At 37.8% G+C, this 23,986-nt stretch overlaps 1 protein-coding gene across 1 annotated transcript in view; it reads left to right on the top strand.

Annotated features, from left to right (window-relative positions):
* The window catches only part of UMAD1 (UBAP1-MVB12-associated (UMA) domain containing 1), a 235,057-nt gene that overhangs the window by 8,498 nt on the left and 202,573 nt on the right, over positions 1–23,986 (top strand). The window contains exon 2 of the mRNA XM_059933907.1: positions 13,219–13,318. Within this exon, the coding sequence (XP_059789890.1) occupies positions 13,237–13,318 (82 nt within the window). The 5' untranslated portion in view covers positions 13,219–13,236. The remainder of the gene's footprint in view (positions 1–13,218; positions 13,319–23,986) is intronic.

Raw genomic sequence — 23,986 nt, forward strand, 5'->3', positions numbered from 1 at the left:
AGTGGTTAGAAATTAGTATTTTATTGGTAGGTATCAGTGTTATTTAAGCCAAAATCAAATTTTTTTGTGTGACAGTTGCGTAGAATTATATTTGTAACTTTTCTGAAACATAAAAATATATAATTGTGTCATTAATTTAGAGGAGTCGGGATAACAGTAAAGCCTCTAAGTTACGTTCTTTGTCAATGAATGAGACCAAAATGGTATAAATTATAAGTGCGGTTTGTTATAAGCTCTCAAAGGCAGCAATTTTATCTTCTAGACTTCTGTCTCTTCACACTGTTTAACATCCTTCTTGAGAAAAAAAAAAAAGAATGGTTTTTGCATGTCCTGCATTAAAAAGAGGGAAGTTTTTGTTTGTTTTAATAAAACCTCTTGAAATTAAGATGGCTTCTGACTAGAATGCATCACATACTAGGTGATCGCACCCATCTACAGAGGAGTAGTTTACAACAAAGAATTATCTGGTCTAAAATGCTAAGAGCGAAGAGGTTGAGAAACTCTGGTCTAATGTAATAGGTGATTTCCTCTCCCCTAAATTAGTAGAATCAGTGGAGACTTTTTTATGCTATCCTATTTTTCATTTTATGAGTAAGAGACAGTAGTGGAAAAAAGCAGTCAGTCTTTATCATTGCCAGGCTGCCATTCTTGATTCTGAAAATAATAGGGTAGTTAATTAAAAGGAAAACAAAACCCCCAAATCCAACAACAGCAGCAAAACTACACAAAACTTCCCGGATGATTCTGATAGAGACTTTGGGGGGTGATAATTTACAGAGCAATGGAGGAGAGTAAGTCTGAGGTCTCTTTTACCTTAGTGAGACTGTCAATTTTCAATGATGGAAAAGGGATCTGAGAAGAAAGAAGGTTCTGTTCTAAAATTTTCTTGGGCCAAGTTGTGACTTTTCAAAATAACTTTATCATGTGCTTGAAAAGCAATTCTGCTAGAGAAAATTAGTAATTCCAGATCATGTAATGCTTCCATGATAGCAGGATTTTATTATTATGGTGAGAACTAAGACTGTAAACGGTTCCTGGTGGTAGGTATCTTGCATGGGAATGAGGAGTAGCTGGCTGTTGAGATTATCCAATGCAACCCGGTGCTGCTCTCCATGGCGAATAAAGCCAAATGTTAAAATCATCAAGTGCGGCGATAAACTACAACCCCCTCCCCCCATTGCCCTCAGTACTCTTTTAACCTAGGATTTCCTGTATTATATTTAAGGATTTCATGTTTGAATCCTACGTGTCCCATTTCTGAAAAGCTTTTCCTGCCTTTAATTTAATATAAAGTAAAATAAGAAAAGGATTTAAACTGTAAGAATAAAAAAAAAAAAAAGCAAAAGAACTATAAAGTCAAGGAAAAAAATCCCAGCTTCGCCCTTGTTGAAATCTATACTGTGAAGTTCTTCAGAGCTCCTCTGCACTCTTCTAGAACCCTCCCTTGCCTATGCTTTATAATCATCAATTTGTAGCTTGAGGTCTTCTGACTTTCTAAGTATTTTAGATGTTCTGTTTTGGCTGAAAATAATACATGTTTAATGTCTCAGTTTGCTAAAAGCAACTATATATTCATATAGGGAAGTGAGTTTTATTAAATCATGTACCTTCAGTTTTTAATGCCTGTTATATATGTTCATGATACCACTTTCCAGTTAGGTGACAAGTGAAAAGGTTAGGAGTGATAAATTAGAAGACAGACTCTCTTAAAAATGAGATTGCCACCGTTGCTTTGTATTCATCTGGATTTCTTGTAAAAGCTGCACTAATGTTCTGAGGGCATCTCTGAGCTACTCCAGATCAGTGGAAGTGAAATGGAAATATGAGTTCAAGGAGAAAATAGAACAATGTCAAATTTCCTGCTGTTAGAAAAGAAAGAACTTGCTTATATACTTTAAAATGGCTGATGGTGGATATTAAAATGCTGTGGTGTTTAGATTACATGAGATAAATTTAAAAGAATGATACAGTTGTTTTATTTCAACATATAAATATAATATGCTAGAAACTACATTCTCTATAATTTTCAGTGTAAAGGTTTAGATGTCAACTTAAAATGTACAAGAGAGCGCATGATTTTACAAAATTCTTTTAGGGAGTGTGTGAGCACCAAAGTAGGATTAGTGGCTTTGAAACTTTTTTGTCTCCAACCTAAACATGAAATGTGACATTTCACGTCAGGACCTAGTACATGCACCCGCAAACAAAAGTTCATAAACATTACTTACCACATGTGACATTCTCTGATAAACTTTTTGCTTCTCCTTTTCTTTTTTTTCTTCCTCTTTTTTCCCCCCCTATTTCATTCTATTCAAAGATCTGGTCATGATTCACTAAATTGAGTTTATTTCCAGTAAAGGGTTGAGACCTACAGTTTGGAAAACAGCTGTAGATCCAAGATTCAGTTCATTTTAATTTTCTTTCCTGAGTGGGTTTTTTTTTTTTTTTTTGGCGGGGGGTAGGATTCTGAGCAAAAATCAGAGAGACGGATATAAAATTTCTATTAATGCTTTAATTCATTGGCCTTCAAACTGTTCTGGGAGCTCATCTGCAACATCAGTTGAAATGTCTTTCCTGGCTCCCCTCTTGCTTATCCTCTTAGATGCCTGTACCTCTCACCCATGACACCAATATCACAAACTTTCAAAGATAAAAAACCCAGATGAATGGAAAAACAGGGGGAGAATATTTGGGTAATCCTAATTGGTAGTCTGAAGGTAATGGATACACTTTAAAAGAGGACAAAATCATCTCCCTCATACAAATAAAAATCTGTCAGAGACTTATTAACTCATCAGTTAAGGACGAAATTAGTATATATTACCACTGGTTCAAAAGAAAACTCAAAGTATCACCACACAATATAGTCAAATAAGGGAATGTTGAATTTGTTAATTATTGCAAAACTGGTCACTGTCCCTAGGGCAGCATTAATGCATCCGGTGGGTAGGGATTATTTGTATGACTATCAATTTTCTGCAAGTTATCAACTGTCTCTACAGAGTTGTAACATAACCGACTCAGATAAACAAAGGTGGAGATAACCAGGACAGATGTGCTAGCCTTAATAGCCACTAAATTCCAGTCTTTTACAGTTTTTCCTTATTCTGATTAGATTTAGGCTATTAAACTAGGTCTAAAACTTTGACACCTAAAGGCCAAATCCATTGAAGAGGATTTATTCAGCCTGCAGAGTATTTGAAAATTTTTTGAATTTGTTGCTATCATCTAAAAACTAGGTTTTTACATAATAGTTGGATTTCTAGTTTGTCTTGAAAAATCAGACTTGGTGACACTGGGCCCACATCCCTTCATGGAACAGTGGTTGGAGCTGCCAAAGGTACTTTAAAAAAATTTTTTTTTAAATCTTTATTTTTGTAGAGTTACCATCTGATCCAGCAATCTCAGTCCTGGGCATATATCCAGAAAAGGTGAAAACTCTAATTACAAAAGATACATGTACCCCAATGTTCATAGCAGCACAATTTATAATAGCCAAGACATGGAAGCAACCTAAGTGAATGGATAAAGAAGACGTGGTACAATGGAGTATTACTCAGCCATAAAAAAGAATAAAATAATGCCATTTGCAGCAACATGGATGTACCTGGAGACTATTATACTAAAAGAAGTAAGTCAGAAAGAGAAAGACAAATATCATATAATATTACTTATTTGTGAAATCTAAAAAAATGATACAAATGAACTTATTTACAAAACAGAAACAGACTCACAGACACAGAAAACAGTCATGGTTACCAAAGGGGAAGGGGGTGGGGGAGGGATAAATTAGGAGTTCGGGATTAACAGATACACACTACTATATGTAAAATAGATTGCAATAAGGACCTACTGTATAGCACAGGGAACTGTATTCAATAATGGAAAAGATTCTGAAAATAATATATATATAAACTGAATCACTTTGCTATACACCTGAAAGTAACACAGCACACAGTAACATAATAACACAGTTTTCTTGATTGTAAATCAAGTATACGTCAATTAAAAATTTTTTAAATATTTATTTTTTATTGTAAAACAATATATGATATTTGACTTAGAAAAAAGCAAGTACTACAAAAGAACCATAAATTAAATATAAACTGGTCATGCTTCCTGGTAACAACAACTATTAGGTTTGGTGTATATTTCTCCATATTTTTTTCCTAAGAATGTACAAATCTTACCTGCACATACAAAATAGAAATTTATAATTAGAAAGCCTGCTAGTTTCATTTTGAAAAAGCAAATAAGTTAGAAAAAGTACTAGAAAGGATGAAATAGTATAAAACACATACTTCAGCTGAAATGTGCTCTCTCCAAGAGGCCTGGGTGACAGAGCAGGAGTTCTGAGTCCAAGGCGCATGGTCCCACACACAGGCATCAAAGGGAGGGACCTTCAGACAGAGGCCACCTTACACCTTCAATTTACATTCCTCAGAGGTTCCTAGATGCATTGGGACCATCTTGGGTGGTGGCCAGGAGTCAGTGGGAAGATGCCCTAACCGTAGCCTCAGCCTGGTCCTAATGTTTTTAGTGATGGTTATTTTTTTTTTTTTTACTTTGGCCATAACAGCAAATGCAAATCTGATTCCAGGCTTTCCCAGCTCAAAACCTGTCAAAGCTCTTTCACTGGTTCCTCACAAGCCTTGTTTTGGTGAAGGGCTCCTCCTCGTGGCTCCCTGGGCATCTCCCCCCTCCCTAGAGGTGCCATCTTTAGACCAAGCCTGCACTTTCCTTCACTCCTGTCTCAGACTGGACTGGTTTCACTCTTAGTTATCTGCCTGGCATTTGAATTTACCCCCCTGGATTATACTGAAGAGGTCAGTTGTTTCTGCAGTTTTGAAATGTGAAACAATATAGTCGAGTTAACATTTTAGTCCTGGTACGACAACCAAGTATAATGTTTTTGAAAAATTTGAAGAAATGGGGGTATACACATCCGTTTGGTGATAATTAAAGGGGTGTATTTTCATAATATAATTTGAGATGTTAGAGATCAGGATCTCAATCCCTGAACTTTTATATTTTCAGTTTGAAATACCACTGATGTTTGTAATTTCAGCTACCACTTATATTCTAACAGCTCCCAAATTCCAGCTTATTCCTTTCATTGGAGCACTAGGTCCTATTTTTCCAACTGCATTTCACATATTTCCATTTGGACCAGTCATTGTTTCCCTACATGTAAACTTGTCTGAAATGGAGTTAATTTTTTTCTTCTCTTAAATTTCCTTTTTCTACTTTCCTTTTCTTGTTCTTCATTTCACTTTCTTTACTTCCTCAGGCTTGAAACTTCAGTCGTCTTTTAGTAATTCCTTCCCATCAGTATTTTGTAGAGTTGAGAGTCACTAGGTCCTGTTTCATATTTCTGTACACCCCTTCTTTTTCATTCAAACTTCTCCCACCATAGTCCAGTCCCTTTCGCTACAGCGTTCTAACTTCATGGCTCCACTTTCTCAATCAGTCTCTCCAGCATTTTATTTTATTTTATTTTATTTTATTTTAATCGAAATATAGTTGGTTTACAGTGTCATGTTAGTTTGAGGTATACAGCATGGTGATTCAGTTATACATATATATACATATATATATAATATATATATTTTTTCTTTTTGATTTTTTTTCTATTATAGGTTATTACAAGATATTGAGTATAGTTCCCTGTGCTATACAGTAGGTTCTTGTTGGTTATCTATTTTATATACAGTAGTGTATATGTGTTAATCTCAAACTCCTAATTTATCCCTTCCCTCCTTTCCCGCTTGGTAACCATAAGTTTGTTTCCTATGTCTGTGGGTCTATTTCTGTTTTGTATATAAGTTCATTTTTATCATTTTTTTTTCTGGATTCCACATGTAAGCAATATCATATGATATTTGTCTTTCTCTCTCTGGCTTACTTCACTTAGTATGATAATCACTCGGTCCATCCATGTTGTCTAGCCTATTGTTTTAAATTTAATCTTTCTGAAACACTACTTTCCTCAAGATCCTAGACTACAAAATATTAAATGAATCCCGGTAAGCCACTCTGGATATTCTAATATTTTCTTGACTTAGTAGCCCTTTTAATAATTTGTCTCTTCTTTTGTAGTCTTCATTTCTGTTGCTTACCTCCATGCTTCTAGTGAGGTTAGTCTCTCTGCTGTCTCCTAAACACTCTGTGTTCGTTGTTCCTGGTGATCCTTCTTACAGGAGAGGCCTTCCTTCTCTTCTTGGTTTATATCTGTGCCCATCAGATGAAGTTAAACTCAAGGTTACCTGTTTGTGAATTGTAACAGGGCTCTTCTCATTCTCATTGAGCCTTCTGGAATGTTTTATACTGTTTAATGCTGTTTTGTGTAATATAATCTTGTCTTTCAAGGTTAAAACTATCACAAGTATGGGACCATTGTCTTTTTTGGTATCTGTCGGAAGAAATTAGGAAACTTGTTATCTAAATTTGTATTCCTTTTGCCTAACCATGCAATTCACAACCCACCACACAGAAGAAGAGGAGGATTAAACATGGTTCAGGATTTTACTTTTTCAGCAGTATGAAATTTACATATTTATTGGATTTTGACACAATGTGAAGAAAAAATGTGTGTATATATATTTTTTCTTATATAGTTAAGTGGCTGCTGTTTATCTGTCCCACATAGACATTTCAGTCTATTTGACATATTTACATTGTCAAATAGTCTGTTGAAATTGAAAGAAGGTGATCAAATTGAGAAAACCAGGTTACCTTAATCCTTTTGTCATGGGTAATATCACTTAAAAGGTAAGTCTTAGAATAATAGGAAAAAATAAATATATCACTTGTGCTGCCCTCCTTCAGAGCGGTAGGATGTGTGCTGCGTAGCGATCAGGGTCGCTTTCTATATGCAGTCTGTGCGTGCCATTAAAAGTGAAGACACTGTCCTTTTATTTTTCAGTTTTGTGTGAATGCATAGAGAAAGAAGTATCTTGCTTTGTATACAAAGACTGCATTTGTAACACACACAAAGTCGTTTAAGAGATTTGAGACAATTTTACGAATAATTGTGAACTACAACATTTATATAACATCTAGAATATCATGCTAATAATGAATTTTTAAAATAGCTTTATTGGGGTATTATCAACATATGGTGAATTGCACATGTTGAAAGTGTACAATTTGATGAGTTTTGACATGTTTATATACCCTGAAACCATCACTGCAATCAAGATAATGAATATATTTATCACCAAGATAATGAATATATTTATCACCCTCAAAAGTTTGCTTGTGATCCTTGGTAATTCCTCCCTCCCACCCTCCCTCCCTGCACCTCCCATTCCCCAGGCAACCACTGATCTGCTTTCTGTCACTATACATTAGTTTGCATTTCCTAGAAGTGTTTTGTGGTTTGGCTTTTTTCACTCAGCTTGATTTTTTTGAGATTCATGCATGTCATAGCATATCTTAGGCCTTCATGCTTTTTTATTGCTGAATAGTATTATGGATATGCTACAGTTTGTTTATCCTTTTTATCTGTTGTTGGACATTTGGATTTTTTCCAGTTTGGGGCTCTTACCAAAGAAGCTGTATAACGTTTGTGTACAAGTGTGGACATATGCTTTCATTTCTCTTAGGTAAATACTTAGAAGGAGAACGTCTGGGTCATATGATGGGTGTATGTTTACGTTTTTAAGAAACTGCCACAGTACTATATTATTACACCTACCACAGTGTATAAAAGTTCCAGTTGCTCCGCATTTTTGTCAACAGTTGGCATGGCAAGCTTTTTAAATTGTTAATATTTTAAAAGGTATATGGTGTTATCTCATTGAGATTTTAATTTGCATTTGCCAATTGACTAATGATGTTGAGCATCCTTTCATGTGGCTCTTTGCCATCCACATATCTTTTTTTTTTTGCTTTGGCTGCGCTGGGTCTTCGTTGCTGCATGTGGGCTTTCTCTAGTTGTGGCAAGTGGGGGCTACTCTTCGTTGGCGTTGCGCGGGCTTCTCATTGCGGTGGCTTCTCTTGTTGCACAACACAGGCTCTAGGTGCATGGGCTCAGTAGTTGCAGCACGTGGGCTCTAGAGTGTGTGGGCTCAGTAGTTGTGGCTCGCGGGCTCTAGAGCGTGGGCTCAGTAGTTGTGGCTCACAGGCTTAGTTGCCCCGCAGCATGTGGGATTTTCCCGGACCAGGGATCGAACCCGTGTCCCCTGCATTGGCAGGTGAACTCTTAACCACTGGATCACCAGGGAAGACCCACATATCTTCTTTAGGAAAATGTCTGTTAATAGCTTGTGTCCAGTTTTTATTGGTTTGTTTTCTCATGATTGAATTTTAAGAATTCTTTATATATTCTAGACACACGTCCTGTATCAGATTTGTGATTTGCAAGGATTTTCTCCCAATCTGTGTCTTGGGCAGTGAACTCTTCATCTCCCATCCATATGGAAGCAGTTCCAGGATTCCCATGTTTGGGGATTAGGAGGCATTTTGGGTTGGGTCCCAGCTTAGCCAGGCAAGAGTGTTGTTGCTGGCTGATAATGGATTTTTAAGAATAAATTTTGATATTTCACCCACTTATAAAATGTAAAATTTGCTTATTGTAGACAGTTTTTAACATGCTGAAATCGTACCTAAGGAAATGAGGCTGGAACATGCTTGATAATTCCAGGCAGAAGAAGGCCACGTAAGTCAGAAGCATGAGTGCTCATGTCTTCCCATATACTCAGCTGGGGGCAGCAGGACTGTTCCAGGCCTCCTCCACTTTGGGGATGGAGCTCCTAAATTCCTCTTAGTTTTGCTCAGGATTGCCTCCAAAATGGGGTAGTTTCAGGTTGCTGTTTGTTTCCGTAAATGTAAGTTGAGTGCTGCATTTGCAGTGCCTGGTCAGTATCTGGCCTAAGCACTTAATAAATATTCATAAAATATAAATATTAAGTAAGTGAAAGTCTGGAACGTGGATATTGTGGAATTAGCAAATATCTTAAGAACACAGAGCTGAGCAAGGCTTGGGAAAGTAGGGATTTAGAAAGACAGAAATGGAATTAATCAAATGTATTTGACTAATATTGGGAAATATTAAAGTCCAACACAAATGTCTTGTTAAGGGCTCCTTGTCTTTGGTGCTTTGTTGATGAAAAACATTCAGTTTTGGTACCAAAAAGACTTGGTTTAAAATTCTAGCTCTGCTGTTTACTAGCCATATACATTTGCATCAATACTTAACCGACTTTACTTCAATTCTTTCACTTACACATTGTGAATAGTTATGTGTACCTGGCGGCATGATTGTAAGATTACAGGAGATAGAGTCTATAAGGCATTTAGGTACAGTGCCTGACACATCGTAGGAGCTCAGCAAATGTTAGTGGGGTTTTAGTTACCCCCGTTCTCTTTCCCAGTTCTAGTCTTAGGTGGGGAAAGGAAATCTGGCTGCTGGAGTGGTGACCTAACCATGCAGCTTTCTTGCTGTGGGAAGATCTTAGAATGGTATTGCCGGTCCCGCTGGGATAAAGTTTTATACCACCTTGTGTTTGTTTTCAGTGGTACAAAAAATATCATGGTATAAAGATAATTTGATTACAGGTTTTAGTGTCTCAGGACATAGTCTTTTCATGCATGGAGTGATTACTGTAAAGCTATATGTATGGTTAGACTTACTTAGGTACCTATTGGAATGAATCATGAATGTCAGCAGCAGTATACATGGTACAAGGGAATCCCAAGACTTGTATTATAAAATTGTCACAGCGTTCCCATGGAAACACATCTTGAGGTGACTATTGTAGAGGAAGGAGTTAAGGCAATGGTCAGGTTGGCAGAATAACAGGTGCGAGGGTGACTGGTACTTTCGTAACCAGTTTAGAGCAGTTTCCAATGGATGTTTGCAGCAAACTAGTCTTTGCTGCCATTCTGAGTTCTTTTATACTGTCTTTACTACCTTTTTCCTATTCCTGACCTGTTTCTTCCGTGCCTGGACGTTTCTTGACTCTTGGAACCTAAGTTCTCTCTCCTTCTTGGATATGTTTGGAATTTTATGATGTTCTAAAGTGACAAACTGTAATATTATGCATTGCCACATAAGTCGTACTGTTGGCAACCTGATGCAGCCTATTTAAGCCTGTATATTGTTTAAGTTTGATTTTTTTTAGGTCATGAAAAACTTAAATGCTTCACTTAATTATTTGAATCATAAGTTCTCTACAAAATACTTGCATTCAAAAGGGATTCTGGCACTACAGCTGAGTTTGGTCTGGCTTTTATAACAATGTATCTAAACGTTGGGGGCTTGAGAATGACTTATCAAAACTGCTTTTGTGATTTCTGTGTTTGTTCCATTTCTGTCTTGTGGCCAGATATGAAAAGGTATTGGAAATTTGAGTCCTTCTATTAAAGGCTTTTCTTTTATATGTTAGAAAGGAGCCACTTTTTAAAGGGCCTCTCTCTGTGGCTACAAAGCTCCTTGTTCTAGCACTCTAATGGCATGTGACACAGTGAACTAACATGCAACATGGCCACACCTACCTCCAAGGAGGGTAGAAAACTGCAGTTCTTATATGTCTCCTGATATAAGGTGGAGAGCCAGTGAATGGCCCTAATGATTCCGTGGTCACCATATACTCAGTTCTCTCTCCCTACCGTAGACAGAGTGACTCACCCCTCCCCAAGGGCAATAACCCAAATGGCCCCATTCAGTCATAGCATCATGCTCTAAGTTCAGCATTTCTTCATCAGGTCCAGATGTGGCACCTCTTGTTGTAGAGACTTCATGAACTAAGCAGTCTGTCCCTTCTGTCCCCTCCGGTAACTGGGAAAAATAACTGCCCAAACCACTGTCATCCAGAAAGGGGAGGAATGGGAGATACACAGCAGTCACCGAGTGGTAGCAATTCTGGAATCCCACTGAGCAGGCATTTTGGGGGATCCCCGCCTTGGATTGGAGCGTGTTCATTAATTATGCCCAGATTCTGCTTCTCAGGAGAGTCCCACCCCCAGTCCCGTGTTCTCCAAGCACTCCACCCAAAGTTTCTTCCTTTTCCAGTAACTTCCTTGGCTACCACCGAAGTAGGCACTGGAGAATAGACCCTCCTTGGGGGCTGAGCACTTTTCTCTGGCAGCTTCCTGTCTGCAGCATTGTTGTAAATTTCCAATAGTCATAGTGCTCCTTTAATCCAGACTTGTAGTCATTTTGGCAGCACAGCTCTCCAAAAATTTTGTTGGCTTCTTATCTATTTGATTATAATCAGCTTCATGTATCTGTAGCCAGACCTACAATTTTTGCTAGCTGTAACTCTTAGATTTGCTACATTTCTCATCTCTTTCACCCTTAAATGTGCTCCCCCCTTTATTTATTTGAAGGTATCTTTTCTCTACCAGGCTTCAGTTGGACACCGATCCCCTTCGTCTCTTTTTCCTGACCCATCGTAGCCTAAGAATTTACTGAGTGCCACATTCATCCAGGCTGCGGCTTTAGTATCAGGTGTGATGGCTATATCCTTGATTTGATCCTTACCCAGATTGAATTTTAATCATCTGTTGTTCCTTCAAAGGCTTTCTCTGTTTTAGTTTTAACTGTTTGGGGTTGAGAAGTTAGTTGCTTCTTCCAGTCTTTTAAGACTTTGAGTTTGAACTTTATTGTCTTACATTCCTGCTTGTAAACCAACCAGTTCTTTTCTGATCTCATTTCTTTCTTGCACGGGTTTCTCTTTATCTTAGTTATTTTTTTCATCTCATTCCTTGTCTTTTCATCTTTTCCATCTAATCTTGTTTTTTTGTTTTTGTTTTTGTTTTTTTTTTACCAGTTTCATACAGGCCATGTCTCCTTGTACTCTCTTGAGGGTGCCAAACTATTTCCAGACTTTTCTTTTGGCTCCATCACTATATCCAGTAAGCTCAGCCTTTGAGGATTTCAGAGATGATTCCTTTTCCTTTACTGAAATATTTTCTTTTTCATATGGCTTGTGTTTTTCTTCTCCATTTTTTATTCTTTTAAAAGGTGAAACCTGCCAGATGTATTTTCTGTCAACAAATTGGCTCTTTTACCATCCACTCCGATCTACAACTCAGGGCAGGTTGACCTACGCAAATCCTGGTGCAATTCTCAGTTTCTAGAAGCATCTTGCTCAGATAAAATCTTTACTTATCCTCCCCGCTTGATTTTCTGGTGGGTGGAATATATGAAGCTGAAATGTGGGGCGCACTTGTTGCCACCAGGAACTTTTCTTTGCTGTCTCTTACATTGCTTTGCTTATAGCGACTCAGAACGTGACATGTCCTCCCAAGTTTCCTTCACCTTCCTTCCCAGTTGTTTTCTAAGAGTTGTTGCCCTGCCTGAGTGTACAAAGCTTAATGTACAAAGATGGGAGGACACAGAGGAGAGAGGGTGTGTTTGTGTGTGTGTGTGTGTGTATGTGTGTGTTGGGGGTAGTGCACAATAATCTCACCAACACAGATATTTGCACTGATGGGAATTTACATTTGGCTACAGTTTTACAATGAATACAGTCCTTGAGTATCTGAATAAGATAACCAACTCTAGAGGGTGTTTGTAGTGCCTTCTTTTCTTTTTTCAGGTGGCCTTAGTTTCATGAGGCTTAAGGTGGTTATGGCATGACAAGAAACCTGGGAAGGGTTTGTTTTTTTTTTCCCCTTTCCTCTGTCCAGTGTCCAATTTATGGCTAGTGAGATCCTTCCAGATTCTGGTGTTATCTGTTGACTTTAGTTTTACTTGTAGTGATTTCTTGGGTTATTTCCTGCATGTTCAGAAATTGAGAGAGGATGAACACAGTATTTCAAACTGGAAGTCCATGCTCCTTAATTTCTGGTTTTATCTTCTGACACCTAGAGAGGGCTTGTGTTCTTCAGTTTGGGAATAGAATTCCTAAAAGTAATTATTGTGATATCTTTATATTTGGCTTTTAAAATTTATTTGGCTGCGTCAAGTCTTAGTTGCAGCACGTGAGATCTTTCAGTGCAGCAAGAGGGCTCTTTGTCCTCTCCAGTTGTGACGCGTAGGCTCCAGAGCACGTGGGCTCAGTAGTTGCGGTGCACAGGCTTAATTGCCCTGCAGCATGTGGGATCTTAGTTCCCTGACTAGGGATCGAACCCACGTCCCCTGCATTGGAGGGCGGATTCTTAACCATTGGACCACCAGAGAAGTCCCTGTATTTGGCTTTTTACTAAGAAGGGTAAGAGTTTTACGGTTTCATCTGAATTTGATATTATATAATGTTTCTATTTCAGGTAACAGAGGAAGCAGCAATGTTTCACTTCTTCAGAAAGCCTCCGGAATCTAAAAAGCCCTTGGTACCAGAGAGAGAAGCAGATGGATTTGTCCTTTTAGGTGAGTCTTTTTAGGAAACAATATCATAATTAGATGAATTCTTTTTCCTTTAAAAGAATACTTGAAAAGTATATGATTGATTTTTAAACATTTTCCTATTAATTCCAGAGTTAGTTTATGTATATGAAATCTATAAAAATATAGGTCATCAATCACTTAAAATATTGTCATCAAGTCAGACTCTTCTTATACGGTACATTGGTTTGGATGTGTCCTTCAAATTCAATTTATAAAATCATCCTATTTTTTCTATCCAATAAGCTAGTCAACCTTTTTAATTATGAAAAAGCAGAAGTCTTGATGAATCTTTGATAAATTCAAATTCTGTTTTATAAATAGCACCAAGCCTTGCTTCTTAAATTAGCATCAAAAATTAAATCAGGCATCCAATAAATAGTTGCTGAATGAGGTACATTTATTTCTTTTATTGAAGTATAGTTGATTTACAATATTGTATTAACTTTCAGGTGTACAGCATGGTGATTCAATATTTTTATAGACTATACTCCATTCAAAGTTATTACAAGATAATGGCTATAATTCCCTGTGCTGTACAGTATGTCCTTATTGCTTATCTTTTTTATATATATTAGTTTGTATCTCTTAATCCCATACCCCTAATTTGCCTCTTCCCTTCTCTCTCCTTTTTGGTAACCATTAGTTTGTTTTCTGTATCTGTGAGTCTGTTTCTGTTTTGCATATACATTCATTGTATTATTTTTTAGATTCCACATGTAAGTGATGTCATACAGTATTTGTTTTTCTCTGTCTGCCTTATTTCACTAAGCATAATACTCTCCAGGTCCATACATGTTGTTACAAATAGCAGAATTTCATTCTTTTTTATGGCTGAGTAATAGTCCTCTGTGTGTGTGTGTGTGTGTGTGTATGTCTATATATATATATGTGTGTGTGTGTGTGTGTGTGTGTATACCTATCTGTATATATATGTGTGTATGTGTGTGTATATATATGTGTATATATATATATATGTATGTATATATATACTTCATCTTAGTCCAGTCATCTGTTAATGGGCACTTGGGTTGTTTCTGTGTCTTGGCTATTTAAATAGTGCTTCTATGAGCTTTGGGGTGCATGTATCTTTTTGAATTAGTGTTTTCATTTTTTTCTGTATATATAACCAGTAGTGGGATTGCTGGATCATATGATAGTTCTATTTTTAGTTTTTTGGGGAACCTCCATAATGTTTTCCGTAGTGGCTACACCAATTTACATTCCCAGCAACAGTGTTGAAGTACACTTTTAAATCTAAATATGTTAAATAGTGTCTCCTGAATGTTAAGACTAGTTTATTTTCTATTATAAAATTAATACCTGCTAGTTATTAAGATTTTAGTGGCTTTAAAAAATATTTCTTTCAACCAAATACTATGCTCTTCCCAAGGGGAATTCTGAAAAATAACATTTCCTTCATGTCATTGTGTCTTTCCTCCAAGGAAGAGATTTGCAGTCTTTAGATAGTTCTTCCCAGCAGTTCTCTACCAACAGGGTGGTGAGGAGGAACCAAAACCCAGTGTCCCCTTGTGAAACGCATCCTCTCCTACTCTGGATTTCCTCCTGCCAAATTCAGCTCCTTCTCTGAGAGGATTTGCATGAACTCATAGAGTGTTTGCTTCTGGCGATGTTTCTCAGGTGTCTCCCTTTCCAGATTCTGGTTTCCTATCTCTTCTGTCTTTATCTTGGCCCAGTTATCCAGAGTCCCTTGGCATTAGCAAATGGTCTGCGTGTCTTGAGGAGTAGGAGATGGCTCCTTGGGTTTACGGGTAGTCCTGAACCTTCAGCTTAGGCCCTCTTGGCCTCTGACCCCACACATTCAGAAGGGTGGGTGGGTGGGTCTCTGCCTCTTCAGCCCTTCTCTTTAGGATCTGGTCTCTCATAGTAAGGATGCAAGGATTTTACCCCTCTGGCCCTCTTCTGTTTCTTGGCCTTAATCTCTGGGAGACCGGAAGAGAGTTTTTCTCATGGCTGAATGTTACCGTAGAATATCCCATCTTTTCCACAGTCAAATTCTGGCAGGCTTGTGTGTTTTTCTGTATCTGTTTCCTGTGGCCTGGGACAGGGGCAGTAGCTAGAGTGGTCAGAGTTATTTTCTCTCTGACCAGATCCCCTACGTCTGAGGTGAAGTAGTGGGGCGTAGTCTGACCAGGGTTGGTGGTTTTTCTGGGGAGCCTCCTGACTGGGATAAAGTGGGGTGCCCTGGGCACAACTGCTTCTCTGGCCCTTCTTACAGTGTCAGGAAGTTGTGCCTTGCCTTCTAAGTCAGAACTGGCTCTGTCAACCCCAACTTCTGTTTCAAAAGCTGCCAGCGTTGCTTCCCTTTTACCTGCTAAATTAGCCCCACTAACAGAAAAACTTCAGGGATGCCTCTAGTCTCCTGTATAGTTTCTGCCTCTTCAGGAGTTTCACAATAAATTCTTCTCTCAGAAATTTGCTTCAGCACAGCCTGGTTTTCCAAACTCTGTTCTGTATTCTTCATTTTAGAACACCTCTGTAATCTCAACACATATGCAGAGAACTGTGCTCTTTTCTGTTGTTTCATGATTAGAAATCCACCTTATTCTCTTTGTTATCAAATAGGCATTTAAAGGCTGTGAGTCTAGTGCACTGACATGTCTGAGAGCACGTACAGCTTCTACAGCTGGACTTTGTGAACTCTCAATACGTCTTCTTCACCTGGCTCTGTGGCCTGCCACTTTGCAGCATTACAGAGACAACTTTTAACCACAACTGAAAAAACCCCTGGTGCTGCTCTCTCTAAAATCTCCTTCAATGTCTGGTAGCTTGTAACATGAAGATGTTTCACTACCTGTCTCATAACTAGCCCAACAGGGGCCCCGTTTCCATGGTATTCCGCCTTAGCCGGTGAAGCTCCTGTTACGGACCTTTCCTTCCTAGGAAAGACTAGTTTAAGAAGTGGTCTTTAACTGAGCCTCAGAAGACAGAAATGTCCAAATTTGCTAATGCTTGAGGGAATTTCTAGCAATTAATTACTCTCATATGCTTTCATGTCCCAGCTGCTCCATCTGATATATCTAAGGTATAATGGTGCATTTTCCCAAAAGCTGGCATGCTGTGTTTTGAGGGAGTTTTCCTAGGGCCATCTTGGACTAAGCGGGAATGGTGTTGACTCCTGTACCATAGTCTTGCGGTTGGGAAATCATGGTGAGGCATCACTTACCTCCCAGTCCCAGGATTGTGATTTAATTTCAGGTGCCGCTGGTAGTGCACTCTCATTCAAATGATGCAAGCAAGAGCAGACTCCCAAATGTTGGCTGAAGGCTTCTGGTCCTTCAGCTGCCGTGTCTGCTGATGCTTGTCTCTGTTTAGCGTTATTTTTAACCAGGTGCAAAGCTCCACTGCCCTCCACCATTTTCCATGAAAAATCCTTGTGTACCCACTGTTCTGTGATCTTAGTTACTCTTTTGAAGTTTTGATGCTGTCAGTCAGCATCATGTCTGGGTTCTCACTTCCTCTGTTCTTCTCTTTTCATCAGTAACACCATCTCCCTTCTTTCTCAGGAGCACCGCAGAGACTCTACGGTGAGGTGCAGGTAGAATGCTGACTCGAGCCAGACCCCTTGGGTTTATATCCTGGCTCCACAATTTACTGGAGTTTCCATTATAGGGGAGGCAAAACTTTACCTCTTGCCTCTTAGGGTCTCTGGCTGGGCCTGAGAATTAAATAGACATAGGACAGATGAACAGAAGAAAAGCATATGGATTTTTACGTGCACATGGGGCCCCCCACAGGAGAATGAAGACCCAAAGATGTGGCCAAACCTAGGTTCTCATATACCAGGTTGAGCAAAGAGGCAGTTGTGGAAAAGTAACTAAAATATGTGGGGATACTAAAGGAAGATGAGGGTTATTTTAACAGGCTCTGATTGTACGGAGTTCTCTTGCCCCTGACTCTCCATCTCTGGTGGTAAGAATGTTTCTTTCCTCCTGGCATTTTCCATAGGTTTCTTTTTTTTTTTTTTTTTTAATCTCCTGCTTTCAGGAAGAAAAGGGGAGGTCAGAGTGCCCTTCTTGCACCTGCTATTTTTCAAGTGCCTTTGGCTCAAAATAATTCTTATGCCAAAGTGGCATTTTGGGTTGGTATATCTGCTACCCTTCACCATTTGGGGAAGTTAGGAAACCTCCTGGGTATCATTTAGCTTATCTAGAAAATGAGCATGATAACAGTACCAACCCAATAGGGTTATTGAGGTGATTAAATGAGTTAATGTGTGTAATGTGCTTAGGACAACCGTGTGAGTGAAGTGGTTGTGTTATCTCCACATACAGGGGAGGACTAAAAAGCTAGAGCTAGTTCCTCTAGCTTAGTTACTCTAGCTAGTTACTCCAGCAGATCTGGAGTTAGCCCAGTCATTCTGACTTCAGAGCCTATTCTCTTAACCACTAAGCTATCCATCACTTTTTTAAAAAATAAATTTATTTATTTTTTGTCTGCGTTGGGTCTTCGTTGCTGCGGGCAGACTTTCTCTAGTTGCAGCGAGCGTGGGCTACTCTTCGTTGCAGTGCGCGGGCTTCTCATTGCGGTGGGTTCTCTTGTTGCAGAGCATGGGCTCTAGGTGCACGGGCTTCAGTAGTTGTGGCTCGCGGGCTCTAGAGCACAGGCTCAATAGTCATGCGCACAGGCTTAGTTGCTCCGCGGCCTGTGGAATCTTCCTGGCCCAGGTCTCGAACCTGTGTTCCCTGCATTGGCAGGCGGATTCTTAACCACTGCGCCACCAGGGAAGCCCTCCATCACGTTAAAAAAAAAGTCATATTATCATTTTAAAATTTAAGACGTTAGTGACATTTTAAGCTCTTTTAAAAAAATTTAAATTGTGTTCATTAATTTTTAAAAAGAGTGCTGTGCTTTTTTGTTTATTTTTTTTTAATAAAAGAGGGTTGGTTGTATTATTATTCATAAAGTTTGGCTTTAATTTTGGCTACCCCAAACTTTTCACTATTTAATATTTTAAATATTTAAAACTATTCCGTAAAACTTTAATCTCCTTAATGAAGTTGAGGTTGGAAGATGGTATATAGTCAGCCCTCTATATCAACAGATTCTGCATCTGTGGATTCAACCAACTGCAGATTGAAAATATTGAAAGAAAAAAAAAACCAGAATGTTCCACAAAAAGCAAAACTTGAATTTGCCATATGCCTAGCAACTATTTACATAGCATTTACATTGTATTAGGTATGAGAAGTAATCTAGAGATGACTTAAAGTATACAGGAGGATATGCATAGGTTACATGCACATATATGCCGTTTTATATAAGGGACTTGAGCCGCTGCAGATTTTAGTATTGGGGTACTGCAGAAACCTAAGGACAACTATACATTGTTTAATTAGTAAACTATCCTTCAGCAGTTAAGGCCTTAACTGAATTGACTGATAAGAGTCAGGATAAATTATTAGGAATATAGTTAATTATCTTCAAAAACAGGATGGTAACCTCTTTTTTTTAAGAAACTGATTTGTTCTAAGTTGCTTTTTTTTATCATATGGTTCTATATTGACATATATAATATCTGCTTAGTCTCAGAGCATACTGTGTGAAATATTTTGAAAAGTACCAAGTAGGTCAAATGGTAGATATGAAATCCTTTTATTAACATGACCCCATACTTTGACACGTGTGTTTTGGTTATCATGTATCCACATAGCTTTCTTTGTTCTTATGTACAATAGATACATTGCAAGAAAATAAGTATATATAAGTGTTTTTGTGTGTTTATTAACTTCTAAATGATACAGCTAAGTAAAGACTTAGATTATATTTATACCAACAACTTCTTATCAATATGGATTCTATAGAATTTGTTAGATTATCACCTTACTTGGCCTTTATAACGTATTTCTAAAAAGGTTAAATTATGTTGTTAAAAGTATAAATTATTTTTCCCACCTTGAGAATACCTCTTCCCCTAGGCAAGCCTTCCTTCTTAACACAAATAGGTTTTAGGTCACAGTTATTAGATGGCATTGCTGAGTTGCTGAAGTCAACACCCCATGACTTGAAATTGAGGGTCCAGGCAGAGCCTGGACACTTTTATTGATAATAGGAATATCTGGACTGCTTGTACACATTTAGCTCACTTATGGACAGAAAGCTTTTTCCCCGTAAAGATTTGCAAAGCTTTTAGCCTTTGTAAAATGTCGAACGTGCTGAATAATAATAAGGAAAAAAAAGCCTTATAGAAAAACATCCTTTCCCTCGTAACTAGTTTCTAGTCTCGTAAGAAGGTACTATTCGTTCATTCAGTAATGAAGTTGTAGTAATCCTCTAGGGTACTCATTTTACACAAAAACAAATTGCAGTTTTCATTTGCATCACTGGGTGGCGATTTTTCTTAGTCTTACACTACTGTTTAAAACCCCAGCGAGGCTGGTACTATTTGTAATTACCAGGGTTTTCTTCTGTTATGACATGTTTAATTGTGCTTTTAAGACATTATCTTTAGGTTGATTACAAATTTCCTACTGTAGTATGCAACCTCCTAGTTATTTTAAATTAGGAAAAAGGGTATCTGTTGCCTAAATGTTGGTATATAACTCTTTCCAAAACTAAGAGAAAGAAAGGCATGAATTAGCTTATTATATTATAGCAAAAGAAAAAAAAAAAAAAAGAAAAAAAGGAAAAATAACAGCGACTGGAAAAACCCATGGAAAATAAAATGAAAAAGAATAATTTGGACTACTGTTGTGTGTTCACTAATATTGGTGACCAGATACTGAATATAACTCTGGAGCAGGCAGAATGAAATTGGACAAACACTATTATATAGATTAAAGGAATTGGGTTATAGTACGGCTGAAGTTTATTGTGTTTTTCGGAATATGCACGTGCTTCTTAAAGTAAGGCATAAGAACTTCTAGTTTCCATTAAGCTAATTATTTTGTAAAACTGATTGACTTTAGAATCAGAATTTAGTAATTCACAGCGGCTTGGATTTCATCTTTAAGTATTGATATTGAAATATGTACTTTAGTCTCACCTTCTGTTTTCCAGTTTAAATGATAAATGAGATTTTAGGAAGTAGTCGGTTATTTTTAAGATTTTCTCCTACTGAATTCCTCATCGTGGGTATCAGTCAAACCATGTATACACACTAAAGTTAAACTATCACATTTTAAAATGGAACTTTTTAGATAATCTCTTCATCTCTGTGCTCTTTCCTTTATTTAAAAGTGGAAATCTAGCTGTGTGTAATAAAAATTTACATAAGGGACAGTAAGTCACTTTGATTCTGTCTAGGACTGAAGGTTTTAATTAAAACAACAATGACAAAAAGTAAACAGATTTTCACCATGTGCTTTCTATTTTTACTCCCCATTCTTACAACAGAAGTATAATGAATCTTTAAAAAAATGGTGTTTATGGATTAAAAAAGCAACTGACCCTATTAATAACTCTTTACCCATGTATTGTGATATCCAGAAAAACTCAAATTGCAGTGAATTTACTTGGCAATTTTTGTGTTTTTACCCTTGACCTTTCAGTTCTAAAGGAGGTGTGCCAGGATTTTTCAACTAACTTCATCATGCAGCTGTTTATTTTCCCAATAAGAAATGTGAAGTCATGTGTCTAATGGGTAGAATTAACAGAATTTTCACATTCATTGATTCCTAATTCTGGTTCACCTGTTAATCTAGCAGCATTCAGAGGTGAAACCATTCAGGCCCGGCTGTTCTGTGTGGGGTGTACCACCCTGCGTTGTCTCCTTAAGGGTGCAGGGTGAGAGGGAACTTCATGGGGCAGAGGAGAGGTGTCCACTGTGCTGAGAAGCAGAACTGAGCCCTCTTTTGCACACAATCAGTTGTGAGGAAGTCACTTATTCTTTATTGGGGCTCAGTGGACTCAGCCGACTCAAATGTAAATTAGGGATCTGTCTCCTTAACTCAGTGGATCTAACCTTCTTGTGATTTAGGGGGCACTTTGAAAATATACTGGTGCTGGGGCCTCATCCCTACATTCTGATTAGACAGGTCTGGGGTTTGGCCCAGACACTGGTATTTTTTTTCCAGAGTTCCCCAGATAGTTCTTGTGTGCATGCAGGGCTGAGAACCACTGCAGTTCACTCTCTATAATTTGGTAATTGTATACCATCAAATAATGTGTTAAGACACTTTGAAAAAGACTTCACAAAAATACAGAGTTACAGTTTCTCTTCCACTGCAGTTGAGCCATAAACAAATAAAAAAGCAAATTAAGCCATAAAATTTCTAGGTTGAACCTACTTCTTTTCAAACATTAAATAAAGAGCAGAAAGCTTCAGAATTCTAAGGAGTGAAATCTTGTTTCTTAAAGTAATATATTTGGAAACTTAAAAAAATTTTTGTAATCAGTGAAGCAGTTGAGAAGCATTTTGTTAATTATATAAATATGAATTCCAAGTGGCTTATGACTCTTTTTGTCTTTAGCCATAAGGCATCTAGAGTGACTTCAGGTAAAATTATTTGACAGATTAATACCTGTAAAGTCTTCACAGCAATTGTGAGGTACGTTTTCTTTGAACTAAAACCATCAGGCAGTCAGATTTTTAGTACACCTCTTTGGGAGTAGTTGACTAGTTTACTGTGGTACTGTTTCCTAGAAGGCACTTCTTCAGTACAATATCAGTAGGGAAAAAAAATTTAAGTGTGCACACCATATTCCATAATGGGTTTCCTATAGTATTTACTCAGAGGCTTTCGTAATGTTACATCGTCCACATCTGAGACTATTTAACTGAAAAATTGTGATGAATAGCTTTTATATTTTGACTTACAGTCTCTTCTTATTTCATTCTGTTGAGGAAATAAATAATGACGATGAGACTCTAAGTAGAATGTACAGTATGAGCTTTGCAATTTCTACTAGTATTTCAGATAGAATTGGAAGACCTAAATATTGTCTTCCTAGTAATCTTAATAATACTACAATATTCTTTTATATTTAAGTGGTTGTCTTATTCGGGATCTGTTTTTTTCCCATTGAATGCAACCAAAACATATTATGAAGGGAAGAGTTCTTATTGAGGTCACACAGTAATCTTTCCAAATGTGGATTTCTGAAAATGTGTCTTCTTCTTTCATTATATCATGATAGAATTATGGTGTTACCTCAAAATAGCAAACTAATCCTTTAGTAAACTAATCCAGAGGAAAAACATCTTAAATTAGTGTAAGGTGGTCTTTTCTTATTGTAGTAATCATCAACATTCTTGAGCACTTTCTCTGTCTCGGGCACTCTGCTCCTTGTAAAAATGCTGCAGATTTCTGGGCCTGACCCATACCTAGTAAAACCGAATCTTTGAAACTATAGCCTAAGAATCAGCATTTTTTTAAAAAGCAATGCAGGTGATTTTTATGCATGCTGATATTTGAGAATTGTTGGAATAATTCCCTTATAAGGTGTGGTAGGGGAACAAAACATTTTCAGGCAGTGGGGGACAGACTGTGTAAAGTATGTAGATTCAGAGGAATCTGGGACATATTCATGGCCAGTAAACAGTTCTTTAGGAGAGAGAGGATATGTCAGGGCCACTGATGAGGAACGAGTCTAGAACGGTGATTTTCAGTGGGCCTGTGTGCCATTCCGAGATATTCGAATTTTATCCTATTGGCAGTAATGACCTATCAGATATCTGACCATTTCAAAACAGTGAAGTAGTGTTTTGGTTTTTATTTTATTGGAAATTTATTAATTGAAAAAAATGGAGATAATTTAACAATTTCATCCAGTTGAGAATTATTTGTTAATGAAAACAGTGATCATCTCCTGAATGTATTACTGAAAAGGTGTGCCTATATATTCATACTTGATGGACAGGATATGACAGAGAAACAACACACAGTTGAACTGTATGGGGCCATCGTGCTGCAAGTCGTTCTGTCAGACACCTCAAGTTTCACCTTTTCCACCTTTTAGTTTCAACATGATATAGGGGCAGAAACTACTAGTTGTCCTTCAATATGTGTTTATCTTTCTTTCTTAGTTAATAGCATTTTTATCTTGCCATGTGGCCATTTCGCAGTTAGACGTGGAATTTTGATGAAGTTTCTGGCCAGTGTGATATAAGAAGAAACATTGTATTGCAGGTTTTAGGAAACCTTTTAAAAACACAGCTGGTATGTACCTTCCATCTCTCCCCTGCCGCTAACTTTGCTCACCCTGGAGTGTGGATGTGATGATTTGGTAGCGGACTAGCCTCCATCTTGGACCATGAGGCCTAGACTGCATTGTGAGGGTAACTGAAGAATAAGCTGGGAAGAGCCTGGGTCCTTAAAGACTGTGGAGTTGCCACAACAGCCCTGTGGTGTGAGAACTCCCTTATGTGAGACAGGAGCAAACTTCTGTTCTGTGGGAGCCACTGCTCTACTGATATTTTGTCATTTGCGGATGAACCAAACCCTAACTAATGTACATGCTGAACTGGAAATCATAATATTTGGATTCTAAGTTCCATCATTTTCTTGCTGTGTGATCAAGCAGGCTACTTACCACTTCAGCCTCATTTTCCTTACATATAGAAAGTTAATAGCATTATGGATTCCTCATTACATTTTAAAGAAGAAGAATGAGAGGGAACTTTACACAGACTTCTTCATAGACAGAAGTGAGTACTAAGAAGTTTTAATTCACTTGCTAATTCTGATCAGC

Source organism: Balaenoptera ricei, chromosome 9, assembly GCF_028023285.1.
Source record: "Balaenoptera ricei isolate mBalRic1 chromosome 9, mBalRic1.hap2, whole genome shotgun sequence".
Taxonomy (NCBI): Eukaryota; Metazoa; Chordata; class Mammalia; order Artiodactyla; family Balaenopteridae; genus Balaenoptera; species Balaenoptera ricei.